The 22,740-nt window shown below is 38.9% G+C and overlaps 9 protein-coding genes and 1 non-coding gene across 10 annotated transcripts, besides 4 other annotated features; 6 read left to right on the forward strand and 4 right to left on the reverse strand.

Moving 5' to 3' along the window:
• Positions 1-543: 543 nt before the first annotated feature.
• Positions 544-1,773, forward strand: BAG7 (GTPase-activating protein BAG7; the record flags this gene model as incomplete). The annotated part of the gene is made up of 1 exon (NM_001183553.3): positions 544-1,773. The coding sequence occupies one exon, from the start codon at positions 544-546 to the stop codon at positions 1,771-1,773; it is 1,230 nt and encodes a 409-aa protein (NP_014777.3).
• Positions 1,774-2,229: 456 nt separating this feature from the next.
• On the forward strand, positions 2,230-3,339 carry IDH2 (isocitrate dehydrogenase (NAD(+)) IDH2; the record flags this gene model as incomplete). Its single annotated transcript, NM_001183555.1, has 1 exon — positions 2,230-3,339. One exon carries the CDS (start codon positions 2,230-2,232, stop codon positions 3,337-3,339), a length of 1,110 nt encoding a protein of 369 aa, NP_014779.1.
• A 453-nt stretch (positions 3,340-3,792) lies between these two features.
• SIA1 (Sia1p) lies at positions 3,793-5,661 on the reverse strand (the record flags this gene model as incomplete). The annotated part of the gene is made up of 1 exon (NM_001183556.3): positions 3,793-5,661. The coding sequence occupies one exon, from the start codon at positions 5,659-5,661 to the stop codon at positions 3,793-3,795; it is 1,869 nt and encodes a 622-aa protein (NP_014780.3).
• Positions 5,662-6,288: 627 nt separating this feature from the next.
• RUP1 (Rup1p) lies at positions 6,289-8,304 on the reverse strand (the record flags this gene model as incomplete). Its single annotated transcript, NM_001183557.1, has 1 exon — positions 6,289-8,304. The coding sequence occupies one exon, from the start codon at positions 8,302-8,304 to the stop codon at positions 6,289-6,291; it is 2,016 nt and encodes a 671-aa protein (NP_014781.1).
• Positions 8,305-8,960: 656 nt separating this feature from the next.
• SFL1 (Sfl1p) lies at positions 8,961-11,261 on the forward strand (the record flags this gene model as incomplete). The annotated part of the gene is made up of 1 exon (NM_001183559.4): positions 8,961-11,261. The coding sequence occupies one exon, from the start codon at positions 8,961-8,963 to the stop codon at positions 11,259-11,261; it is 2,301 nt and encodes a 766-aa protein (NP_014783.4).
• Positions 11,262-11,921: 660 nt separating this feature from the next.
• Positions 11,922-14,567, reverse strand: ARP8 (Arp8p; the record flags this gene model as incomplete). The annotated part of the gene is made up of 1 exon (NM_001183560.1): positions 11,922-14,567. One exon carries the CDS (start codon positions 14,565-14,567, stop codon positions 11,922-11,924), a length of 2,646 nt encoding a protein of 881 aa, NP_014784.1.
• A 469-nt stretch (positions 14,568-15,036) lies between these two features.
• Positions 15,037-16,026, forward strand: LSC1 (succinate--CoA ligase (GDP-forming) subunit alpha; the record flags this gene model as incomplete). The annotated part of the gene is made up of 1 exon (NM_001183561.3): positions 15,037-16,026. The coding sequence occupies one exon, from the start codon at positions 15,037-15,039 to the stop codon at positions 16,024-16,026; it is 990 nt and encodes a 329-aa protein (NP_014785.3).
• A 307-nt stretch (positions 16,027-16,333) lies between these two features.
• On the reverse strand, positions 16,334-16,405 carry SUF5. The gene has a single exon. It is a non-coding gene; the product is annotated as a tRNA-Gly (tRNA).
• An 86-nt stretch (positions 16,406-16,491) lies between these two features.
• Positions 16,492-16,799: a long terminal repeat (Ty1 LTR).
• Positions 16,800-17,131: a long terminal repeat (Ty1 LTR).
• Positions 16,800-22,713: a mobile genetic element (YORWTy1-2; Ty1 element, LTR retrotransposon of the Copia (Pseudoviridae) group; contains co-transcribed genes TYA Gag and TYB Pol, encoding proteins involved in structure and function of virus-like particles, flanked by two direct repeats).
• Positions 17,092-18,414, forward strand: YOR142W-A (gag protein; the record flags this gene model as incomplete). Its single annotated transcript, NM_001184385.3, has 1 exon — positions 17,092-18,414. One exon carries the CDS (start codon positions 17,092-17,094, stop codon positions 18,412-18,414), a length of 1,323 nt encoding a protein of 440 aa, NP_058184.3.
• YOR142W-B (gag-pol fusion protein) lies at positions 17,092-22,360 on the forward strand (the record flags this gene model as incomplete). The annotated part of the gene is given in 1 exon segment (NM_001184386.2): positions 17,092-22,360. Coding segments are annotated over 1 exon segment (5,268 nt in total).
• Positions 22,382-22,713: a long terminal repeat (Ty1 LTR).
• Positions 22,714-22,740: the final 27 nt, after the last annotated feature.

Below are 22,740 nucleotides of genomic sequence, written 5' to 3' on the forward strand. Positions count from 1 at the left end.
AAGGAGAAGAAGATTGGGCTTCCGCGGCTATTGTTTGGTTTATACCCCGCCGTATGTTGGTGCTTCTATAATTAGAGCGAAATAGGAAATACAAAAAATCCTTGGAGGGGAGGACCAGCCTCATCGGGCTAAAACTCCCTCAAAACCGGAGGGGCAACCAAAGTATATATCTCATTATGGCCGATACTTCTAGAGGCGCACTAACAGAAGCACCTCAGCCCCTGCAGGTGAAAGAAAGAGGTAATTAATTTTCCGGTTACTTACTTTCTCTCGCTATTGGGGAAAGCGTTGGTTCGAGGCGTTGAGGTCGAAGACAATCATTGTTTTCTTCTTATTTAAGTACATCTTTAGAAGAAAATTACACAACTGGAATGAGTAAATCAATACTTGCTTTGTGTTCCCATTGTTAGATACTCTTGTTTTAGCATGTGATAGCAGTATATAATATAACCTGCAAAATAATCGAAACGCGTACACAGGAAAGAGTACATAAATAACCATAGTATATTTCTGGACATATCTTATTACACAACATAAAATAGAATGTTTAACATGAATCTACTTTCTACACCTTCTTCTGAAGAGGGTTCTCCACAGAATAGGTCATCTTCAATGTCTTCTGTTGAGGGCAAGAAGGATAGGGACACCTTTACTAATTTGCAAAACGAATTTGATGGTAAAGTATTTGGCGTCTCACTCGAGGAATCACTGAAAGTTGCTCAAGAGGAAGTAATTATCCAAAAAAGTACAAATGAAATTGGTTCCATACCGGTGGTAATAGCAAAAAGTGGGAAATACCTAAAAGAGAATGCATTAGACACAACAGGAATTTTCCGTATTGCGGGAAGCAATAAACGTGTTAGAGAGCTACAAGCTGTTTTCTCTAAACCGCCCGATTATGGTCGTAAATTTGAAGGATGGTGTGATTTCAATGTTCATGACATTGCAACTTTATTAAAAAGATATTTGAACTCATTAAGTGAGCCTTTGGTTCCCCTAGCATTATACGACATTTTTAGAAATCCAATATTAGAAAACCCAAAAATAAATGAGCACAAAGAACAAATCATTAAGGACTACGAAGATATTTATATGCTCTTACCACAACAAAATCGCCATTTAATACTTTATTTAGCCGCGCTCTTGAATTTATTTGCAAGAAATGAAAAGAAGAATTTAATGTCAGCAAGCAATTTAGCGGCCATCGTACAACCCTCACTTTTGTCTCATCCCAAGGATGAAATGTGCCCGAAAGAGTATGAGGCTTCCAGAACTGTCATCGAATTCCTCATACTACACGCTTCAGATATAATACCGAATACGGAAAAAGCGAATAAGGACACCATGCCGCATGCAGGAACAGTAGCAAAGTTTAACAACATTACCGTTCCTGAAATGGCTATTGACTCCGATGAAGAAGATTTTGTGCACCCTTCAATAGATGACCATATGCTTCCAAGGTCACGTGCACTTTCTGACTCCAACAATTTTACCATACATCATCATCATCATCATCATCATGCACTGTTTCCTAGCCCAATAGATTTTGATAACAATGGGCTTTCTGTACCGAGATCCTTTAAAGGTAGAACATTGAGTGCAGAGTCCCTTTCTCCCAGACTTAGTAAATTACTTGGGAACGTTGGAAACAGCAGCAATACTGGCATCAAAGACCCTACAGAAAGAGTTCCTAGAGGTGAACATAAAACCAAACACAAACAACGACAGTCATGGTTGAGAAGACTCACTAGCCCTTCTAGAACGCAGCCTTAGCTTCCTAAGCACTGTGATCTGCTAGTCGATTCCGAGGTTCGGCGAAGAAATTGTCGTTGCCCCGCCAGGGGCCTTTTGCGATACTCGGCGCTTCTTTCAGCAATCTCGGTCCGCATCTCGGCAAGGGGGGGCATGACACGGGCCGCTCTGGTTGGTCAGTTCCTATTTTCTGTAACTTCCATTGTTTGGTTAAAGAATATATAAGTTATTGAAAAGCTCATAGGTCCCTTATTATAGGCCCTAAGGTTTTAGTTTCTCATCATAGTCATATCAGAAAAACCCTCCTTCTAAAGTTTTCCTCTTTTCTTATTTCTTTTTCATTTATTATTCATATTTATATAAATATATATTCCAAGTGCATGACATTATTGGATACACTTTTTCTGAACCTGAATTACCTTGGTAGATAATAAGATACAGATCGGGAACGAACAACAATTATAATATTTTTTAATAATGTTGAGAAATACTTTTTTTAGAAACACCTCGAGGAGGTTTTTGGCTACTGTAAAGCAACCTTCAATCGGAAGATATACCGGCAAACCTAACCCTTCTACCGGCAAATACACGGTCTCGTTCATTGAAGGTGATGGTATCGGACCTGAAATTTCCAAGTCTGTAAAGAAAATCTTTAGTGCAGCAAACGTCCCCATAGAATGGGAATCTTGTGATGTTAGCCCTATCTTTGTCAACGGATTAACGACCATTCCTGACCCTGCCGTACAATCTATCACAAAAAACCTGGTTGCACTAAAAGGTCCACTAGCTACACCTATTGGTAAAGGTCACAGATCTTTGAATTTGACATTGAGAAAAACATTTGGGTTATTTGCCAACGTTCGTCCCGCAAAGTCTATTGAAGGTTTTAAGACCACTTACGAAAACGTTGATTTAGTTCTTATCAGAGAGAATACCGAAGGTGAATATTCTGGTATCGAACACATAGTTTGCCCTGGCGTTGTTCAATCTATTAAACTGATCACAAGAGATGCCTCTGAGCGAGTCATTAGATACGCTTTTGAATATGCAAGAGCCATCGGCAGACCAAGAGTTATTGTGGTACATAAATCTACTATCCAGAGATTAGCTGATGGTTTATTCGTTAATGTTGCCAAAGAACTATCCAAAGAGTATCCTGACCTTACTTTAGAAACTGAACTTATTGATAACAGTGTGTTAAAGGTGGTCACCAACCCATCTGCTTACACAGACGCTGTTTCTGTTTGTCCAAATCTATACGGTGATATCTTGTCCGACTTGAACTCTGGTTTGAGCGCCGGTTCTTTAGGTTTAACTCCATCTGCCAATATTGGTCATAAAATCTCGATCTTTGAAGCTGTCCATGGCTCTGCCCCTGATATTGCCGGTCAAGATAAAGCGAATCCAACTGCCCTACTTTTATCTTCAGTAATGATGTTAAACCACATGGGTCTAACGAATCATGCTGACCAAATTCAAAATGCAGTATTGTCTACTATCGCATCAGGTCCAGAAAACAGAACAGGTGACTTGGCTGGTACTGCTACTACTTCATCATTCACTGAAGCAGTCATCAAGAGATTATAAAAGTCCTATTCTTTTCCCTCTCAGGTTTTTTCACGCCTTGAAAACAAATGACTATCCGTTTAATATAATGATTTCTGAAAGATTATGAAGTAAAAAAAAGCAAAATGCTTAGATATATAATATATACATACAATAAAAATTCCGTATCTACTCCAAACTTCTATGGCTTTGTCCTCAATGTGTTCTGATGTTTATTTAATAGCCTGAAGTTTTTATTAAGTATGTATACTTTTCGATATTTATTCTTTTAATAATGCTACAGGAGACCATAAGTGATAACTCAAAATGTCCCTCAGTGGACTTGTAAACCAAAAAAAAAAAAAAAGAAAAAGAATTAAATATATTATGTGTAAAAAGAAAACACCACCGTGTGTTATGTATATTTTGTTTATGTCTATCTATCATCTATCCTGCTGGCAGTCAATGTTCACCTTACAAAATTAATCATTGAAATTATTGCTTCCCCTTATAGATGTACTGATAATCGTAAACCTCGTCAACAAGATTGCTATTCCTCTTCCACGAAGTTATTTCGTCCAAAATATCATCCAAGTTAAATAATCTAACGGTTGGATATATACCTTGGATTCTCGGCAAGCCTATACCAGCGGACCCACCGTAACATAACCACATCTCATTTTTTGACTGTAAGCAACAGTCATTATTATGTTCATGTCCGCAACTGACACCCTTTATATTCCAAAGACTCAGGATATCAAGGAAGCTTTTGTAATGTTTGCCATTGATCGTCATTGAAACTTGTCCTCTAGACCTTGGCGTATCTACTGTTAAGGTAGACCTCTCATTATACTGCCCAATAATAGGAAATAAACCATGAGGCCTATATTCCGATAATGGAAAATATTGAAATGCCAAGCCAAAGTCTATTTTCCCAATCAGGTCGTTATAATCTTGTAGGAAATTATTGACGGGCGCAAATGAATCAAAGACGAAAAATAAAGCCTCTGATGGGTTTGTTTCGTCTTCGGTATCAATGTCTCTTTCCAAAAGAGTATTCTTCGTGAGCTTCTTTTTAAATGAGACTTCTATGGCCATATGACCCTCTTCTGATGCAACGTTGTTAAATGTGTAAGGTAAATTCCTGATAAAGTCTCTAATTTGTGCCGATGTGGCCAAATTGGATTCGTCAGAAACACCCAATGAAATTGCGTAGGGTATTTTATTAGAAATCATTGGTTGGACAACTTTCATAATGCACGTTTGATAGTCGATAGTATTATGTGAGTCTAACAAATCACCTGTGATCACAACTAAATCAGGGTTTTCTGATGCGAGTACCCTATCAATAAAATTTACTGTTTTTATTTCATTGATTACGGTCATGCTATTATCCGTACATTTGAAATGAAAATCAGTTATTTGGAGAATTTTGAATGATCTTTGTCCCCTCGAAAATTGTATATGGGGAGATGTTATTTTGTAATCTGCATCGACTTGGATATTAATGTCTTTGCTGGGTGTTCTCAAAGAACCTAGCAATCCATTAGAAAATTTGTGATGATGGTTTTTGGTTTCAAGCTTTCTTGTAATTGATATGGGCAGAGAAGGTATGTTATTTCTATGAAATTCATGGATAACTTCTTTCCAAGAAGGCCTCGATTCAATAAACGATGATCCTAGATATATTTCCAAATTAGTTATAGGAGCGTCATTATCATCATCATTAAGGATATACTTACACCATATGCCGCTCCCCTTGTATACCCACTCCTCACCGAACACAGCTATGTTATCTGTATCAACGGATATGCCGAAAAGCAGCTTCCACCATGACGAAGTAGGCTTTTCTCGTAGATACACATGATTGTGAAAGACAGAACTGTCGCTCGATTTCACCAACTTATTAATGTCTCTCAGCACTTGTAGGGGTATTAGTGCTGAGTCCCTTGCTATGGCTAGTTCTTTTATTGTGTTTTTTGGATTACTTTGGAAATCTTTCAGATGAACATATAAGTAACTGTTGTAGAATGGTCCAGACTGAAGTGAATACAATGTCTCTACAGTAATATTCTTAGAAACTCTGGTCCACAGAATGCTGTTTTTGTCTTTGATCTTTTTAGCAGTATTGGAGGGGTGTAATTTCGGGGCATACAAAGAACTACATTGCCTGTACCAATGGTAGCACCGCAGGATTTGAATATCGTCTATCATTCCGCCATGATATTCTGCTACATTATGATCCATTAATACATTTTTTGCATGTAGCTTTAGTGAATCTCTCGATAAATACAATGAAGTAATGCATAATATAAAAAGTATTCTCCTTAAAAAATTAAATCTTCTTCTATAATGTAATCTCATGCAAATATTTGAAGGGTATTGTTTGCGAAGGTCAATGAATGTGATAAGAGCTAATTGTTGGAAAGTAAAATAATCGAAAGGAATGAGAAAAAGGTAAGTTATTTAAATCTCTTTTGGAAATGAAACTAAAGCAACTTGAAAGAAATTTCAAGAAATAATGAAAACCTCGAATTAATCGACAAATGAAGAGTACTGCAGAACCGAAATTGAAAAAAAAGGTCGTAAAGTTGAAATGAATTGAAGTCAGAATTAAAATAGAAGGGGTATTGTTGCGGCTAAAGTAAAATAAAGAAAGGAGAAGTTAGAAAAAGCAACTCAATGATCTTGTGTTCGAGGCTATATTATAATAAGTTTAGGACTTGGCATTATTTCAGATCAAAAGTATAAAAATTAAAACTGTCCTTTATCTGTCAACCTTTTTATTTTTGTTTGATCCTTAGAGTCTAATTTATGTCCGTAAATAGAAGTTTTCGGATTGCGGGCGCAGTTAGCCTCCAAGCGGAGTTTCTATAGTATTGAAAACGTAAACTAGTAACATATATGCGGTTCAAAATTACTAGAGAAAATGAGATCATAGTTTAAAGAGACATACGTTATTTATCTGGCGGAAAGTGTATAGAAATCTATCTAATTATCAGAATCGATGTCATCGTCATTGTCATTATCGTTACCATTGTTAATATTGTTGGTGGCTTGTTCAGGATCTCCCATACCATCGAAAAATTGCGAACGCAATGTTTTTAATGAATTTTGGTCATCCTCAGCAAATTTTAAGCACCCGCTATTGCTTTTCAACGCTTCCGCGACTACTTCTTCCGTGGGAATTTTACCCTCTTCACAGTATATGAACATCAGCGGAGTTTCACTTGCGTACTTCGTGCCATGCTTGATGGCTTCTTGAACGACAGAAGGCGACGAACATTTTTTCACCTTGAATTCTGTTCCCAACGTATTACTTTGTATCCATGACCATGCACCGTTTCTGCTTCTGATAAAGTATGAATATGGCGATAGTGCTGCCATTGTGAGGATGTAGGGATTTTCGATCAGTCCCAATTGCTTTGCAGTGTTGATTATGTGTGTCTCTGGATGTGAAAGGTTCCATTCTCCATGCAGTTTGGACGCCAAGTCCTTATATTCCTCCATTTTAGCGGCTCTCGCAGAATTTAATGTATCTTTCAACGATGCGATCTGCTTTGCTGCTTCATTATTAGCATCGTCAGGAATTGTTTGTAGATACGCCAGCGTCGACTCTAGAATAGTGGATATGTTTTTGCCTTGGTAACTCTTTAACTCGTTGATCTCTTGAAGCAAGCATCTGGATCTGGTCCGCGCTTGCTTTCGTTTAGAAATAATATGTCTTATTAGTTGGTCTTTGCACTGTTTGGTGTAAAGCTGTGGGTAAAACTCAAGCGGTATATCCACGCCATTGGGTAGAGACACTGATTCTGTATTTGTTTCTAGTTCATTGAACAGGATTGTTAATACGGGTGCCACCTCCTTCAAAGTATTCTCCGGTTCCACATATCTCGCCTCTTCTTGCTCGCCACCACGAATCACGTCTTCTTCTTCTTCCTCTTCTTCGGGGTACAATAAAACGTTGAACATTTTATATAGATTAGAATCGTACTCTTCAGGAAGAAAATGAAACAAGGACAAAAACGTCTCCATTGGAGGTTCATTCTTGTTCGGAGTATGCAAAGCAGAAGATATAAAGAGACTTCTTGTTTCCCGGTCTCTGATCCCAGGACACATTTCCAAATCCACTGCCAATGATTTGATAAACGCTGGGAGCACCTCATAAAGATGCTCGGAATCGGCCAGCTTGGACCTCAATTGCGGTTCCAAGGACGACGTAAACACCTTGGCCGAAACAAAGGCTCTTTCACACTTTCGCGTGTTAACCACGGAGATGAGTTTTTGCAACTGCCAGAGCAGATGCGGTTGCAACCCTTCATTAGGTCCGCTGGCCAGCACGATCTCCGACGTAGTGGAACCATCTTCTGCCTCGCAATATGCAAGTCTGTATTTGGGCTCCGTAAACGATGAGCCCTTGAACCAGTCTGCCCTATAGTTCAAATCCTTAAAGTCCGGTTTCAAGAACACGTGTGGGAAATACACGGCCGTGAGCAACGCAAACAGCCCAAAATAGCTCTCAATTAGACTATTCAAGGGTAGCGGCAACACAACCGTAGGATCGCCCACGTTCGACTTGAACTCGTTGTGTTGTACTATACTATAAGAGGGGGGAGGAATGGATGTCTCCGATATAGAATAACGATCGTAGTTCTGAGCAGTAACCCTGCATCCGCTGGTGCTATTAGAACCGCTGCGTTCATCCGTGATGTCTTCATCGTCATCATAATCAACATCGACACCACTCACATCCGGCATATCAATGTCTTGGTCCCCGTTGTTCGGAACATCGCAGGGCTTGGTTCCAGCCACTATTTTGTTCTCAGAAATCCTAGGCTGACTGCCATCATTCTCCTCACCCATTTCCGCTTGCTCCGGCAGCTCGTTCGAAAAGATGAAGTTAACTGCTGCCTCCAAATTACCGCCAGTTCTTTGGAGGGCGTCCACAGCTACTTCGTGTGGAATACCCATTTCTAGCAGTGACTTTACAGCCTGATTATCCATCATCGTAGCTTACTTAACAAAAATCAATTACTTAAGATTCCTTTTACAGGTGACGACTCTCCTTTTCCGGCTTCTTCTCTTCTTTCCTCTACTCCGACAGGTCCTTAAGCCTTGTAGTGAGAAGTACCTTTCAACAATAGTATCTTTTACTTCCGTGCCGGGTCGCCCGGACATCACCCGCCCGGCACAGATGCCTTGGCAGCAAGCGCATCCATCGCTGCATCTCCGCCGGAAAAACAGATGTTCAGTACATGAAAAGACGTTTTTATTCGACATAAACTTTTTCAGCTAGCAAGAAGGATCTCTTTTTAAACACTCTATACAGGTGCACACAAAGGGTTGTTGAAACAGAAACACAAACGCACGGCGAAATAATATTATTTATTCGACTTACGAATTTTTCAAAGAAGTCGTACTGGTGTGAAGTGGAAAGTTTCAAAGATAGTTTGAAAAGCAGGGAAAAAAGAACATAGTGAACCTTCATCGCCACAGTGACAGGTTCAAGGAAAAAATTCACACACACACACATACGCATACGCACACAAAGCACTCAGCTCTATATACATAACAAAGAATATTGTAATTCGACACTATTTGGTACATTCAGAGGGTCCTAAGACAGCACAAATCAGTTATATAGAAAAAAAGAAGAAAAAATCATGAGTGAAGAGGAAACGGTCTCAGCCCCAGCTCCAGCTTCTACACCGGCCCCGGCTGGAACCGATGTAGGTAGTGGTGGAGCAGCAGCTGGAATAGCTAATGCTGGTGCTGAAGGCGGCGACGGTGCCGAGGATGTTAAGAAACATGGGTCGAAGATGCTAGTGGGGCCCAGGCCGCCACAAAATGCGATATTCATCCATAAGCTATACCAGATTCTGGAGGACGAATCGCTACACGACTTGATATGGTGGACCCCTTCGGGCTTATCCTTCATGATTAAGCCTGTGGAACGGTTTAGTAAGGCTTTGGCTACATATTTCAAGCATACTAATATCACGAGCTTTGTAAGACAGTTGAACATTTACGGCTTTCACAAGGTGTCGCATGATCATAGCAGCAACGACGCTAATAGTGGCGACGACGCCAATACTAATGATGACAGCAATACTCACGATGATAATAGTGGCAACAAAAACAGTAGTGGCGACGAAAATACCGGTGGCGGTGTCCAAGAAAAGGAGAAAAGTAACCCCACTAAAATCTGGGAATTTAAGCATAGTTCTGGTATTTTCAAGAAAGGTGACATTGAGGGACTCAAACACATTAAGAGAAGAGCTTCTTCCCGTAATAACTCCTCAATTAACAGTCGAAAGAATTCTAGTAATCAAAACTACGATATAGATTCCGGTGCAAGAGTAAGACCCTCTTCGATTCAAGACCCGTCCACCAGTTCCAATTCCTTTGGTAATTTCGTTCCGCAAATTCCGGGCGCCAATAACTCTATCCCCGAGTACTTTAATAACTCTCATGTAACTTACGAAAACGCAAACCATGCCCCGCTGGAATCCAATAACCCGGAAATGCAAGAGCAAAACAGACCTCCGAACTTTCAAGATGAAACACTGAAACATTTGAAAGAAATAAATTTTGATATGGTTAAGATTATAGAGTCTATGCAGCATTTCATATCTTTGCAACACAGTTTTTGTTCACAGAGTTTCACCTTCAAGAATGTGAGCAAGAAAAAATCGGAAAATATCGTGAAGGATCACCAAAAGCAACTTCAGGCATTCGAAAGCGATATGTTAACTTTCAAACAGCACGTCATGTCGAGGGCCCACCGTACAATAGATTCTCTTTGTGCTGTAAATGCTGCCGCTACCGCTGCCTCTGTCGCCCCTGCACCCGCGCCCACATCCACATCTGCATATGCACCCAAATCTCAGTATGAGATGATGGTTCCTCCAGGGAACCAGTATGTCCCGCAGAAATCTTCCTCGACCACGAACATCCCTTCGAGATTCAACACGGCTTCAGTGCCGCCCTCGCAACTTTTTGTACAATACCAACCGCAGTCGCAACAACATGTGACTTATGCGAAGCAACCGGCACATGTACCAAACTTTATCAATCAGCCGATACCCATCCAACAACTACCTCCACAATATGCAGACACTTTTAGCACTCCACAAATGATGCACAATCCTTTTGCCTCGAAAAATAACAACAAACCGGGCAACACGAAGAGGACCAATAGTGTTCTCATGGACCCGCTGACTCCCGCAGCGAGTGTTGGAGTTCAGGGTCCACTAAACTATCCTATCATGAATATTAATCCTTCTGTCCGTGACTACAACAAGCCTGTCCCTCAAAATATGGCTCCGAGTCCAATATATCCTATTAATGAACCAACAACGAGATTGTATTCTCAACCAAAAATGAGAAGTCTCGGGTCTACAAGCTCTTTGCCCAACGATAGAAGAAACAGTCCTCTGAAGCTGACACCGAGATCATCGTTGAATGAAGATAGTCTGTATCCCAAACCTAGAAACTCTCTCAAATCCAGTATTTCGGGCACGTCTTTATCCTCCTCTTTTACACTAGTTGCCAACAATCCAGCCCCAATTCGGTACTCTCAGCAGGGATTGCTTCGCTCATTAAACAAAGCTGCTAATTGTGCTCCAGATTCGGTAACTCCATTAGACTCGTCTGTCTTGACGGGCCCTCCTCCAAAAAACATGGACAATCTTCCTGCTGTTTCTTCAAATTTAATAAACTCCCCCATGAACGTCGAGCACAGCTCAAGCCTATCACAAGCAGAACCTGCACCACAAATAGAACTACCGCAGCCATCTTTGCCCACAACGAGCACCACTAAGAATACTGGCGAGGCTGACAATAGTAAGAGAAAAGGGAGCGGTGTTTATTCTTTACTGAATCAAGAGGATAGCAGCACGTCCAGTGCTGATCCTAAAACTGAAGATAAGGCCGCTCCGGCACTCAAAAAGGTTAAGATGTGATCTTTGCCTTTTTAATCTCTAGTTGTCTAAAAGTTCAAAGCACCTCACTGTATGTTTATTACCTTTGTTCCAATTACTTTTGTTTCAATTACTTTTGTTTCATTTCATTTTAGGTATCCCAACGGGTAATCATTGTTATTTATTTTATTCACTTTTTTTTCTTTTCCTCCTGATCCTTGTGATTATAACTATATTTTTACCAACTCCGGTAGTTGTTTTATTAAGTTTTCATCACACTAAATTGTATTTTCCACTTTCATTTCCACCTTCCTTTCCCCTACCTCCCTTCAATTCGTATCATAATACCGCCCGTTCTTTCTAGTATATCACAGAATAGCTACGGGGTATTGTCTCATAAACAGAAAAATGCACCTTTCGATAAACTTCCTGTACAATAATTCTATAAGTATATATGTATGTTTGCTATTAAACAACCATCACAAAAAGACACCTTATTCTTTATGGACGCCTTCAAGTTGTGCTCCTATTCTGTAGTTGTTGCACCATGCATGTTACCATCATAGCCGTCTAAGCGGGACTATTTCCTTTTGTTAACACCTATACTAATTAAACAGCTGGGGAAATTTTTATTCTATGCTTCGTTGATGTCTGCAAAGACCTTTCAGAAAAAAAGATAACAAAAACTTCCATATGCATATCCTAGTACGTGAAAATACATTTATATTGTAAGATTCTACTCCCGTGAACATCCCAATCGCTGTTCGTAATAAACAGTTCTTCGACAAGTTTAATTTGCGCCAAAACGCTCGCACCTTTCCAAATTATTAGAGCGGGATTCATATCACGTGGTGGTGGGATAATGCTCACTGGAAAAATGTGTTCGTTACCATTTTGGTGCTCAATATTTTGATGTTGCTCTTCCAGCTCTTCTACAATCTTTTCCTTGATTTGGGCTTGCAAAATTTGCTTGTTTTCATCTTCAGTCTTGTCAGGGGCATTTACATAATGACCTTCTAAATCTTTGATTTCTTTAGTCAGTTTTTTGTAAAATTGCGGGAACGATGCCGAACTCAACAAAGAGGGCCTCCAAATGTTGATTCTATCAGTTAAAATAAAATCTAAAGCAGGTATTTTGGAACTGCCACCAACGATAAGAATATTCGAATAAAATGAGTTCATTCTTGTTACATCAGCTGTTATAGATGCATTGGCGATACTTTGAACGATAGCCTTTTCTAAAGGTGCAAAATTTTCCTTTAGAGTATTTCCATAGTTTTCAGGCTTATCCTGGAGTTGATCAATTATGTTATGGGCATCTAATATTCTGTTTAAGATCTTGAGATCGTCATTCAAATCACAATACAAATTTCCCTCTTTGCTTTCGAATTGTGACAAGGAGTTCCAGTCATTCAATTCGTTTGTAAAGAGGTCACGAGATTCAGGCAACTGAAATTCTAGGCTGGAATTCTTGTGAGAGGAAGTTCGTATCAACTTGAAAATTTGTGGGAAAAATAAGGCCAATGGTGCTAACATAACTTCGTCGAACAGCTTGAATTCGTACTTTTCAGTCGGCTGATTGGGTGAGCGGTTCATAAAATTGTACAACTGAACGGCAACATCAGCATCTTGGAAAGTGGTGAAATTTTTCTTCAGCCGTTCAGCAAGAAGCCATCCATGTTTAGAATCGATCTTCCAATCCTGTAGGGGGAAATCACTTTGTAGCAAAAATAGAGCGAAGAGCCTTGTAATATCATCTCCACCATAATCTAACGTAATTGCACTATGTTCCAAAACTGTTCCTTCATCAACACAGGCGATCCTGGTTTCAGCAGCGCCTATATTTACTACGCATGTGGAGGTACTGATCCCGGCACCGTAACAAGTCGCTAATGATTCTTGTATAATAGCGACTGCTTGAAATTGTAACTCGGTGAGTAGAACTCTAATGAACGTCTCTACGTGACTTTTCTTGAATATGTCTGGTATCACCAACACGACCTTGTACTGATTAAATTTGGTAGGCTTAACGTTTAAAGTCTCTGAGTTAAGTGCATGCTCCAAAAGCTTGGTAACGTCTGAGATTAATTCTGCCAACGATTTATAATATGGTGACTTGACATTAAAAGAGCCACCTCTGAAAGGCTTTCTAATAACAAATTTTTCGTCCACGCACCTCAATGCATCTGAACCATAGTATAATTTTGAGTCATCAAATATCCATTCTATAGGAGATGGATCATTTTTCTCTGAAATAATCTCAGGTTTGGAATTTTCATTGAAAGATACTACCTGTTCGTGAGCATTACCTGGTACCTTTCTTTTATAATACCTCATACGTTCTCTAAAATTCTTTTCCATCTCCGACTTTATGTTGTTAAACTCTTCTGACTGTTCTCTTTGAAGGCAAACGTTTTCAACATGTTCACTATTTTCAAGATCCAGCCATTTTTTAGGTACCGCTACACAATTTGGAACTACGACAGGATGGTCATCTTTGGGAAATCCTATCTTTATAGAATTTGATCCAGGATGTATCACGATAGTTGCTGTTGGATCATTTAGATCTATCTCGTCATTAAGTGGTGCTGCACTCGCTTCTGAGTGGGGCAAACTCTTTAAATCTATAACATCTGGTGTGTTGGTACTAGATATTTGGCTAGTGTTGTTATTTCTCAAAAATTTTCTATCTCTAAGTGCAAATATTTGATCGTCTTTTTTCAGATAATCTGATGAGTAGTTTTTTTGGTTGATTAACATTAAAGGTTGGAACAGGCCAGTGGCAGGTAAAGTAGTTGTCTCCACTTTCTCAATGCCAATTTTTTTCAACGTCTTGGCAAATTCTTCAGCAGCTTTAATACGTCCTAGTCTCCTCTTCTCCAAAAGATGTAGCGGGACTTTCTTCCCGGGAGGTGCTTTTGCGGGATCTAGCTTCGGATATTTCTTATAACGTTTACTAGTCTGCACAGCAGGTGGTGCCCTCTTATCTCTAGAGCTCCCTAATTCATTTTCATTTTCGTTGGCATTATCATTATCATTTTCGTCCTCATTGTCAACATCATTGTCGTCTTCGTCTTCATCTTCGTCTTCCCCTTCTTCATCTTCATCTTCTTCGTCTGCAACGTCTCTTGGGTCAACAGAAAGACCTGTTACACTTCTGGGTGTCTCAGATCCAACTACGTTATCGACACTATCGTCTGACTCATTCTCCGCATTTTCTTGATCCGCCTGGCTGCTTAAAGGTACGCTATTTTCTTCTTCCAGTTCATCCTCATCGTCATCATCCTCTAACGGAATATCAATGGGTTCCTCATAAATAATACTGGATTCTGCTTCTTCTTGCGACATGTTAGGTGCGATTGTATCCCTGTATTTATGTACTATTGACTAGTAATTTACCTGAAAGTGTTTGCTACTTCGTGGGCGTTCATCATCTCCATTTATTCATATTGCCATTCTCAAATAAGTCATCTTGCACGGCCCAACCAGCGGCTGGATAACGGATCTACCCCAACCTCGGACCCAAAGTTGCTGCTATAAAAACAGAAACAAAAAAGGCGTTTCTCGAGACTGATATCCAGATGGTAATAGAGCCCTTAAGTGCTTTGCAATTGTCAATTAAGTATCCTTGTTCGAGAGTTGTTCACAGCACACTGCGTATATATAGGCTTACCACAGTTGGATTTAATCAAGCGATATAAAAGCTGGAAGGAGACAAGTTTCCCCTAATTGTTGTTCTGTTTGTTACTTACCACTCTATATACGTTCGATTTCATAGAAAATTTCTTTTGCAGACCATTTATTCTTCAGTTTGATAATGTTAAGATCTACCGTTTCAAAAGCTTCTCTCAAAATTTGTCGTCACTTTCACAGAGAATCTATTCCTTACGATAAGACGATCAAAAATTTGCTGCTTCCCAAGGACACCAAGGTGATCTTTCAGGGGTTCACAGGTAAACAAGGTACTTTTCATGCCAGCATCTCTCAAGAATATGGTACAAATGTTGTGGGTGGTACGAACCCAAAAAAGGCGGGTCAAACACATTTAGGCCAACCTGTCTTTGCCTCTGTGAAGGACGCGATTAAGGAGACTGGAGCCACTGCCAGTGCCATCTTTGTTCCTCCACCGATCGCAGCTGCTGCCATTAAAGAATCTATTGAAGCTGAAATTCCGTTAGCTGTATGTATCACTGAAGGTATTCCTCAACATGACATGTTATACATTGCAGAAATGTTGCAGACACAAGATAAAACAAGATTAGTTGGGCCCAACTGCCCTGGTATCATTAACCCAGCAACAAAGGTAAGAATTGGTATCCAGCCCCCAAAAATTTTTCAAGCTGGTAAAATCGGTATTATTTCCAGATCGGGAACTTTGACATACGAAGCTGTTCAGCAAACTACAAAAACTGACCTTGGTCAATCACTGGTTATTGGTATGGGTGGTGATGCTTTTCCCGGTACTGATTTTATTGACGCCTTGAAATTATTTCTAGAAGATGAAACTACAGAAGGTATTATTATGTTAGGTGAAATAGGTGGTAAGGCCGAAATCGAAGCTGCTCAATTTCTCAAAGAATACAACTTTAGCAGGAGTAAGCCGATGCCGGTGGCATCTTTCATCGCAGGAACTGTTGCTGGTCAAATGAAAGGTGTTAGAATGGGTCACTCCGGTGCAATTGTAGAAGGATCTGGAACTGATGCAGAATCCAAAAAACAAGCTTTGAGAGATGTTGGTGTTGCCGTCGTTGAATCTCCAGGTTACTTAGGTCAAGCTTTACTGGATCAATTTGCCAAATTTAAATGATTATATTAGGAAGAGAATGAACTGCTTTCAAAAGAGGAAGACTTCTATGTCTCGATTATTGCTTAGACAAGTATGGAGCTGACATCCGTTTTCTTTTCAGAGCTTTTACTCAACATTCTATGTTAATTTTTCCCTTTGTATATATTCATTTATCCTTATAAATTCTACTAAAAATCTTTTAATAGTGTTTGTATTTAATGTTCTTCTTAACAAGGGTATACATAAAGGTTGATTAAAGCTTAATAATTGAAATGGAAAAAAAAATAACAAAACGTCTGAATTTCCTAGTCTGTTTTGCAAAAACAGATGCGCAAGCCGGGAATCGAACCCGGGCCTCATGCTTGGGAAGCATAAATTCTAACCACTGAACCACTTGCGCGTTTCAATCAATTTGGGAAGACTCAGCACGTTATATACTATTAATGAAAAATTTCCTTCTTAGTAATGACACTGATAAATAGGTAAGTGTTGGAATTAAAATCAACTATCGTCTAACAACTAGTAGTCACACTACCAATATATTATCATACACGGTGTTAGACGATGACATAAGATATGAGAAACTGTCATCGAAGTTAGACGAAGCTGAAATGCAAGGATTGATAACGTAATAGGATAATAAAACATATAGAACAGAAGGAGAAATAATCATAGTATTATTATGTAGAAATATAGATTCCTTTTTGAGGACTCCTATATCCTCGAGGAGAACTACACATAATATTATATATAACCTTTGCCAAAAAAAGGAATGCCAAAAATTATCAAACTATTTGTTGGAATAAAAATCCACTATCGTCTATCAACTAATAGTTATATTATCAATATATTATCATATACGGTGTTAAGATGATGACATAAGTTATGAGAAGCTGTCATCGAAGTTAGAGGAAGCTGAAGTGCAAGGATTGATAATGTAATAGGATAATGAAACATATAAAACGGAATGAGGAATAATCGTAATATTAGTATGTAGAAATATAGATTCCATTTTGAGGATTCCTATATCCTCGAGGAGAACTTCTAGTATATTCTGTATACCTAATATTATAGCCTTTATCAACAATGGAATCCCAACAATTATCTAATTACCCACATATATCTCATGGTAGCGCCTGTGCTTCGGTTACTTCTAAGGAAGTCCACACAAATCAAGATCCGTTAGACGTTTCAGCTTCCAAAATTCAAGAATATGATAAGGCTTCCACTAAGGCTAACTCTCAACAGACAACAACACCTGCTTCATCAGCTGTTCCAGAGAACCCCCATCATGCCTCTCCTCAACCTGCTTCAGTACCACCTCCACAGAATGGGCCGTACCCACAGCAGTGCATGATGACCCAAAACCAAGCCAATCCATCTGGTTGGTCATTTTACGGACACCCATCTATGATTCCGTATACACCTTATCAAATGTCGCCTATGTACTTTCCACCTGGGCCACAATCACAGTTTCCGCAGTATCCATCATCAGTTGGAACGCCTCTGAGCACTCCATCACCTGAGTCAGGTAATACATTTACTGATTCATCCTCAGCGGACTCTGATATGACATCCACTAAAAAATATGTCAGACCACCACCAATGTTAACCTCACCTAATGACTTTCCAAATTGGGTTAAAACATACATCAAATTTTTACAAAACTCGAATCTCGGTGGTATTATTCCGACAGTAAACGGAAAACCCGTACGTCCGATCACTGATGATGAACTCACCTTCTTGTATAACACTTTTCAAATATTTGCTCCCTCTCAATTCCTACCTACCTGGGTCAAAGACATCCTATCCGTTGATTATACGGATATCATGAAAATTCTTTCCAAAAGTATTGAAAAAATGCAATCTGATACCCAAGAGGCAAACGACATTGTGACCCTGGCAAATTTGCAATATAATGGCAGTACACCTGCAGATGCATTTGAAACAAAAGTCACAAACATTATCGACAGACTGAACAATAATGGCATTCATATCAATAACAAGGTCGCATGTCAATTAATTATGAGAGGTCTATCTGGCGAATATAAATTTTTACGCTACACACGTCATCGACATCTAAATATGACAGTCGCTGAACTGTTCTTAGATATCCATGCTATTTATGAAGAACAACAGGGATCGAGAAACAGCAAACCTAATTACAGGAGAAATCCGAGTGATGAGAAGAATGATTCTCGCAGCTATACGAATACAACCAAACCCAAAGTTATAGCTCGGAATCCTCAAAAAACAAATAATTCGAAATCGAAAACAGCCAGGGCTCACAATGTATCCACATCTAATAACTCTCCCAGCACGGACAACGATTCCATCAGTAAATCAACTACTGAACCGATTCAATTGAACAATAAGCACGACCTTCATCTTAGGCCAGAAACTTACTGAATCTACAGTAAATCATACTAATCATTCTGATGATGAACTCCCTGGACACCTCCTTCTCGATTCAGGAGCATCACGAACCCTTATAAGATCTGCTCATCACATACACTCAGCATCATCTAATCCTGACATAAACGTAGTTGATGCTCAAAAAAGAAATATACCAATTAACGCTATTGGTGACCTACAATTTCACTTCCAGGACAACACCAAAACATCAATAAAGGTATTGCACACTCCTAACATAGCCTATGACTTACTCAGTTTGAATGAATTGGCTGCAGTAGATATCACAGCATGCTTTACCAAAAACGTCTTAGAACGGTCTGACGGCACTGTACTTGCACCTATCGTAAAATATGGAGACTTTTACTGGGTATCTAAAAAGTACTTGCTTCCATCAAATATCTCCGTACCCACCATCAATAATGTCCATACAAGTGAAAGTACACGCAAATATCCTTATCCTTTCATTCATCGAATGCTTGCGCATGCCAATGCACAGACAATTCGATACTCACTTAAAAATAACACCATCACGTATTTTAACGAATCAGATGTCGACTGGTCTAGTGCTATTGACTATCAATGTCCTGATTGTTTAATCGGCAAAAGCACCAAACACAGACATATCAAAGGTTCACGACTAAAATACCAAAATTCATACGAACCCTTTCAATACCTACATACTGACATATTTGGTCCAGTTCACAACCTACCAAAAAGTGCACCATCCTATTTCATCTCATTTACTGATGAGACAACAAAATTCCGTTGGGTTTATCCATTACACGACCGTCGCGAGGACTCTATCCTCGATGTTTTTACTACGATACTAGCTTTTATTAAAAACCAGTTTCAGGCCAGTGTCTTAGTTATACAAATGGACCGTGGTTCTGAGTATACTAACAGAACTCTCCATAAATTCCTTGAAAAAAATGGTATAACTCCATGCTATACAACCACAGCGGATTCCCGAGCACATGGAGTCGCTGAACGGCTGAACCGTACCTTATTAGATGACTGCCGTACTCAACTGCAATGTAGTGGTTTACCGAACCATTTATGGTTCTCTGCAATCGAATTTTCTACTATTGTGAGAAATTCACTAGCTTCACCTAAAAGCAAAAAATCTGCAAGACAACATGCTGGCTTGGCAGGACTTGATATCAGTACTTTGTTACCTTTCGGTCAACCTGTTATCGTCAATGATCACAACCCTAACTCCAAAATACATCCTCGTGGCATCCCAGGCTACGCTCTACATCCGTCTCGAAACTCTTATGGATATATCATCTATCTTCCATCCTTAAAGAAGACAGTAGATACAACTAACTATGTTATTCTTCAGGGCAAGGAATCCAGATTAGATCAATTCAATTACGACGCACTCACTTTCGATGAAGACTTAAACCGTTTAACTGCTTCATATCATTCGTTCATTGCGTCAAATGAGATCCAAGAATCCAATGATCTTAACATAGAATCTGACCATGACTTCCAATCCGACATTGAACTACATCCTGAGCAACCGAGAAATGTCCTTTCAAAAGCTGTGAGTCCAACCGATTCCACACCTCCGTCAACTCATACTGAAGATTCGAAACGTGTTTCTAAAACCAATATTCGCGCACCCAGAGAAGTTGACCCCAACATATCTGAATCTAATATTCTTCCATCAAAGAAGAGATCTAGCACCCCCCAAATTTCCAATATCGAGAGTACCGGTTCGGGTGGTATGCATAAATTAAATGTTCCTTTACTTGCTCCCATGTCCCAATCTAACACACATGAGTCGTCGCACGCCAGTAAATCTAAAGATTTCAGACACTCAGACTCGTACAGTGAAAATGAGACTAATCATACAAACGTACCAATATCCAGTACGGGTGGTACCAACAACAAAACTGTTCCGCAGATAAGTGACCAAGAGACTGAGAAAAGGATTATACACCGTTCACCTTCAATCGATGCTTCTCCACCGGAAAATAATTCATCGCACAATATTGTTCCTATCAAAACGCCAACTACTGTTTCTGAACAGAATACCGAGGAATCTATCATCGCTGATCTCCCACTCCCTGATCTACCTCCAGAATCTCCTACCGAATTCCCTGACCCATTTAAAGAACTCCCACCGATAAATTCTCGTCAAACTAATTCCAGTTTGGGTGGTATTGGTGACTCTAATGCCTATACTACTATCAACAGTAAGAAAAGATCATTAGAAGATAATGAAACTGAAATTAAGGTATCACGAGACACATGGAATACTAAGAATATGCGTAGTTTAGAACCTCCGAGATCGAAGAAACGAATTCACCTGATTGCAGCTGTAAAAGCAGTAAAATCAATCAAACCAATACGAACAACCTTACGATACGATGAGGCAATCACCTATAATAAAGATATTAAAGAAAAAGAAAAATATATCGAGGCATACCACAAAGAAGTCAATCAACTGTTGAAGATGAAAACTTGGGACACTGACAAATATTATGACAGAAAAGAAATAGACCCTAAAAGAGTAATAAATTCAATGTTTATCTTCAACAGGAAACGTGACGGTACTCATAAAGCTAGATTTGTTGCAAGAGGTGATATTCAGCATCCTGACACTTACGACTCAGGCATGCAATCCAATACCGTACATCACTATGCATTAATGACATCCCTGTCACTTGCATTAGACAATAACTACTATATTACACAATTAGACATATCTTCGGCATATTTGTATGCAGACATCAAAGAAGAATTATACATAAGACCTCCACCACATTTAGGAATGAATGATAAGTTGATACGTTTGAAGAAATCACTTTATGGATTGAAACAAAGTGGAGCGAACTGGTACGAAACTATCAAATCATACCTGATAAAACAGTGTGGTATGGAAGAAGTTCGTGGATGGTCATGCGTATTTAAGAATAGTCAAGTAACAATTTGCTTATTCGTTGATGATATGATATTGTTCAGCAAGGACTTAAATTCGAATAAAAGAATTATAGCAAAACTCAAGATGCAATACGATACCAAGATTATAAATCTAGGTGAAAGCGATGATGAAATTCAATACGACATCCTTGGCTTAGAAATCAAATATCAAAGAGGTAAATACATGAAATTAGGTATGGAAAACTCATTAACTGAGAAAATACCCAAATTAAACGTACCTTTGAATCCAAACGGAAGAAAACTTGGTGCCCCAGGCCAACCAGGTCTCTATATAAACCAGCAAGAACTAGAGCTAGAAGAAGATGATTACAAAATGAAGGTACATGAAATGCAAAAGCTGATAGGTCTAGCATCATATGTTGGATATAAATTTAGATTTGACCTATTATACTACATCAACACACTTGCACAACATATACTATTTCCGTCCAAGCAAGTGTTAGATATGACATATGAATTGATACAGTTCATATGGAATACGAGAGATAAGCAATTAATATGGCACAAAAGCAAACCTGTTAAGCCAACAAATAAATTAGTTGTTATAAGCGATGCCTCGTATGGTAACCAACCGTATTATAAATCACAAATTGGCAACATATATTTACTTAATGGAAAAGTAATTGGAGGAAAGTCCACCAAGGCTTCATTAACATGTACTTCAACTACGGAAGCAGAAATACACGCAATAAGTGAATCTGTCCCATTATTAAATAATCTAAGTTACCTGATACAAGAACTCGACAAGAAACCAATTACCAAAGGATTACTAACCGACAGTAAATCTACAATCAGTATAATTATATCCAATAATGAAGAGAAATTTAGAAACAGATTTTTTGGTACTAAAGCAATGAGACTGAGAGATGAAGTATCAGGAAATCATCTGCACGTATGCTATATCGAAACCAAAAAGAATATTGCAGACGTAATGACCAAACCTCTTCCGATAAAAACATTCAAACTATTAACAAACAAATGGATTCATTAGATCTATTACATTATGGGTGGTATGTTGGAATAAAAATCCACTATCGTCTATCAACTAATAGTTATATTATCAATATATTATCATATACGGTGTTAAGATGATGACATAAGTTATGAGAAGCTGTCATCGAAGTTAGAGGAAGCTGAAGTGCAAGGATTGATAATGTAATAGGATAATGAAACATATAAAACGGAATGAGGAATAATCGTAATATTAGTATGTAGAAATATAGATTCCATTTTGAGGATTCCTATATCCTCGAGGAGAACTTCTAGTATATTCTGTATACCTAATATTATAGCCTTTATCAACAATGGAATCCCAACAATTATCTAATTACCCACATATATCTCACTATTCGTCAAGTTCTTAAATCCATA

This window comes from Saccharomyces cerevisiae, chromosome XV (assembly GCF_000146045.2).
Source record: "Saccharomyces cerevisiae S288C chromosome XV, complete sequence".
In the NCBI taxonomy this organism is placed as follows: Eukaryota; Fungi; Ascomycota; class Saccharomycetes; order Saccharomycetales; family Saccharomycetaceae; genus Saccharomyces; species Saccharomyces cerevisiae.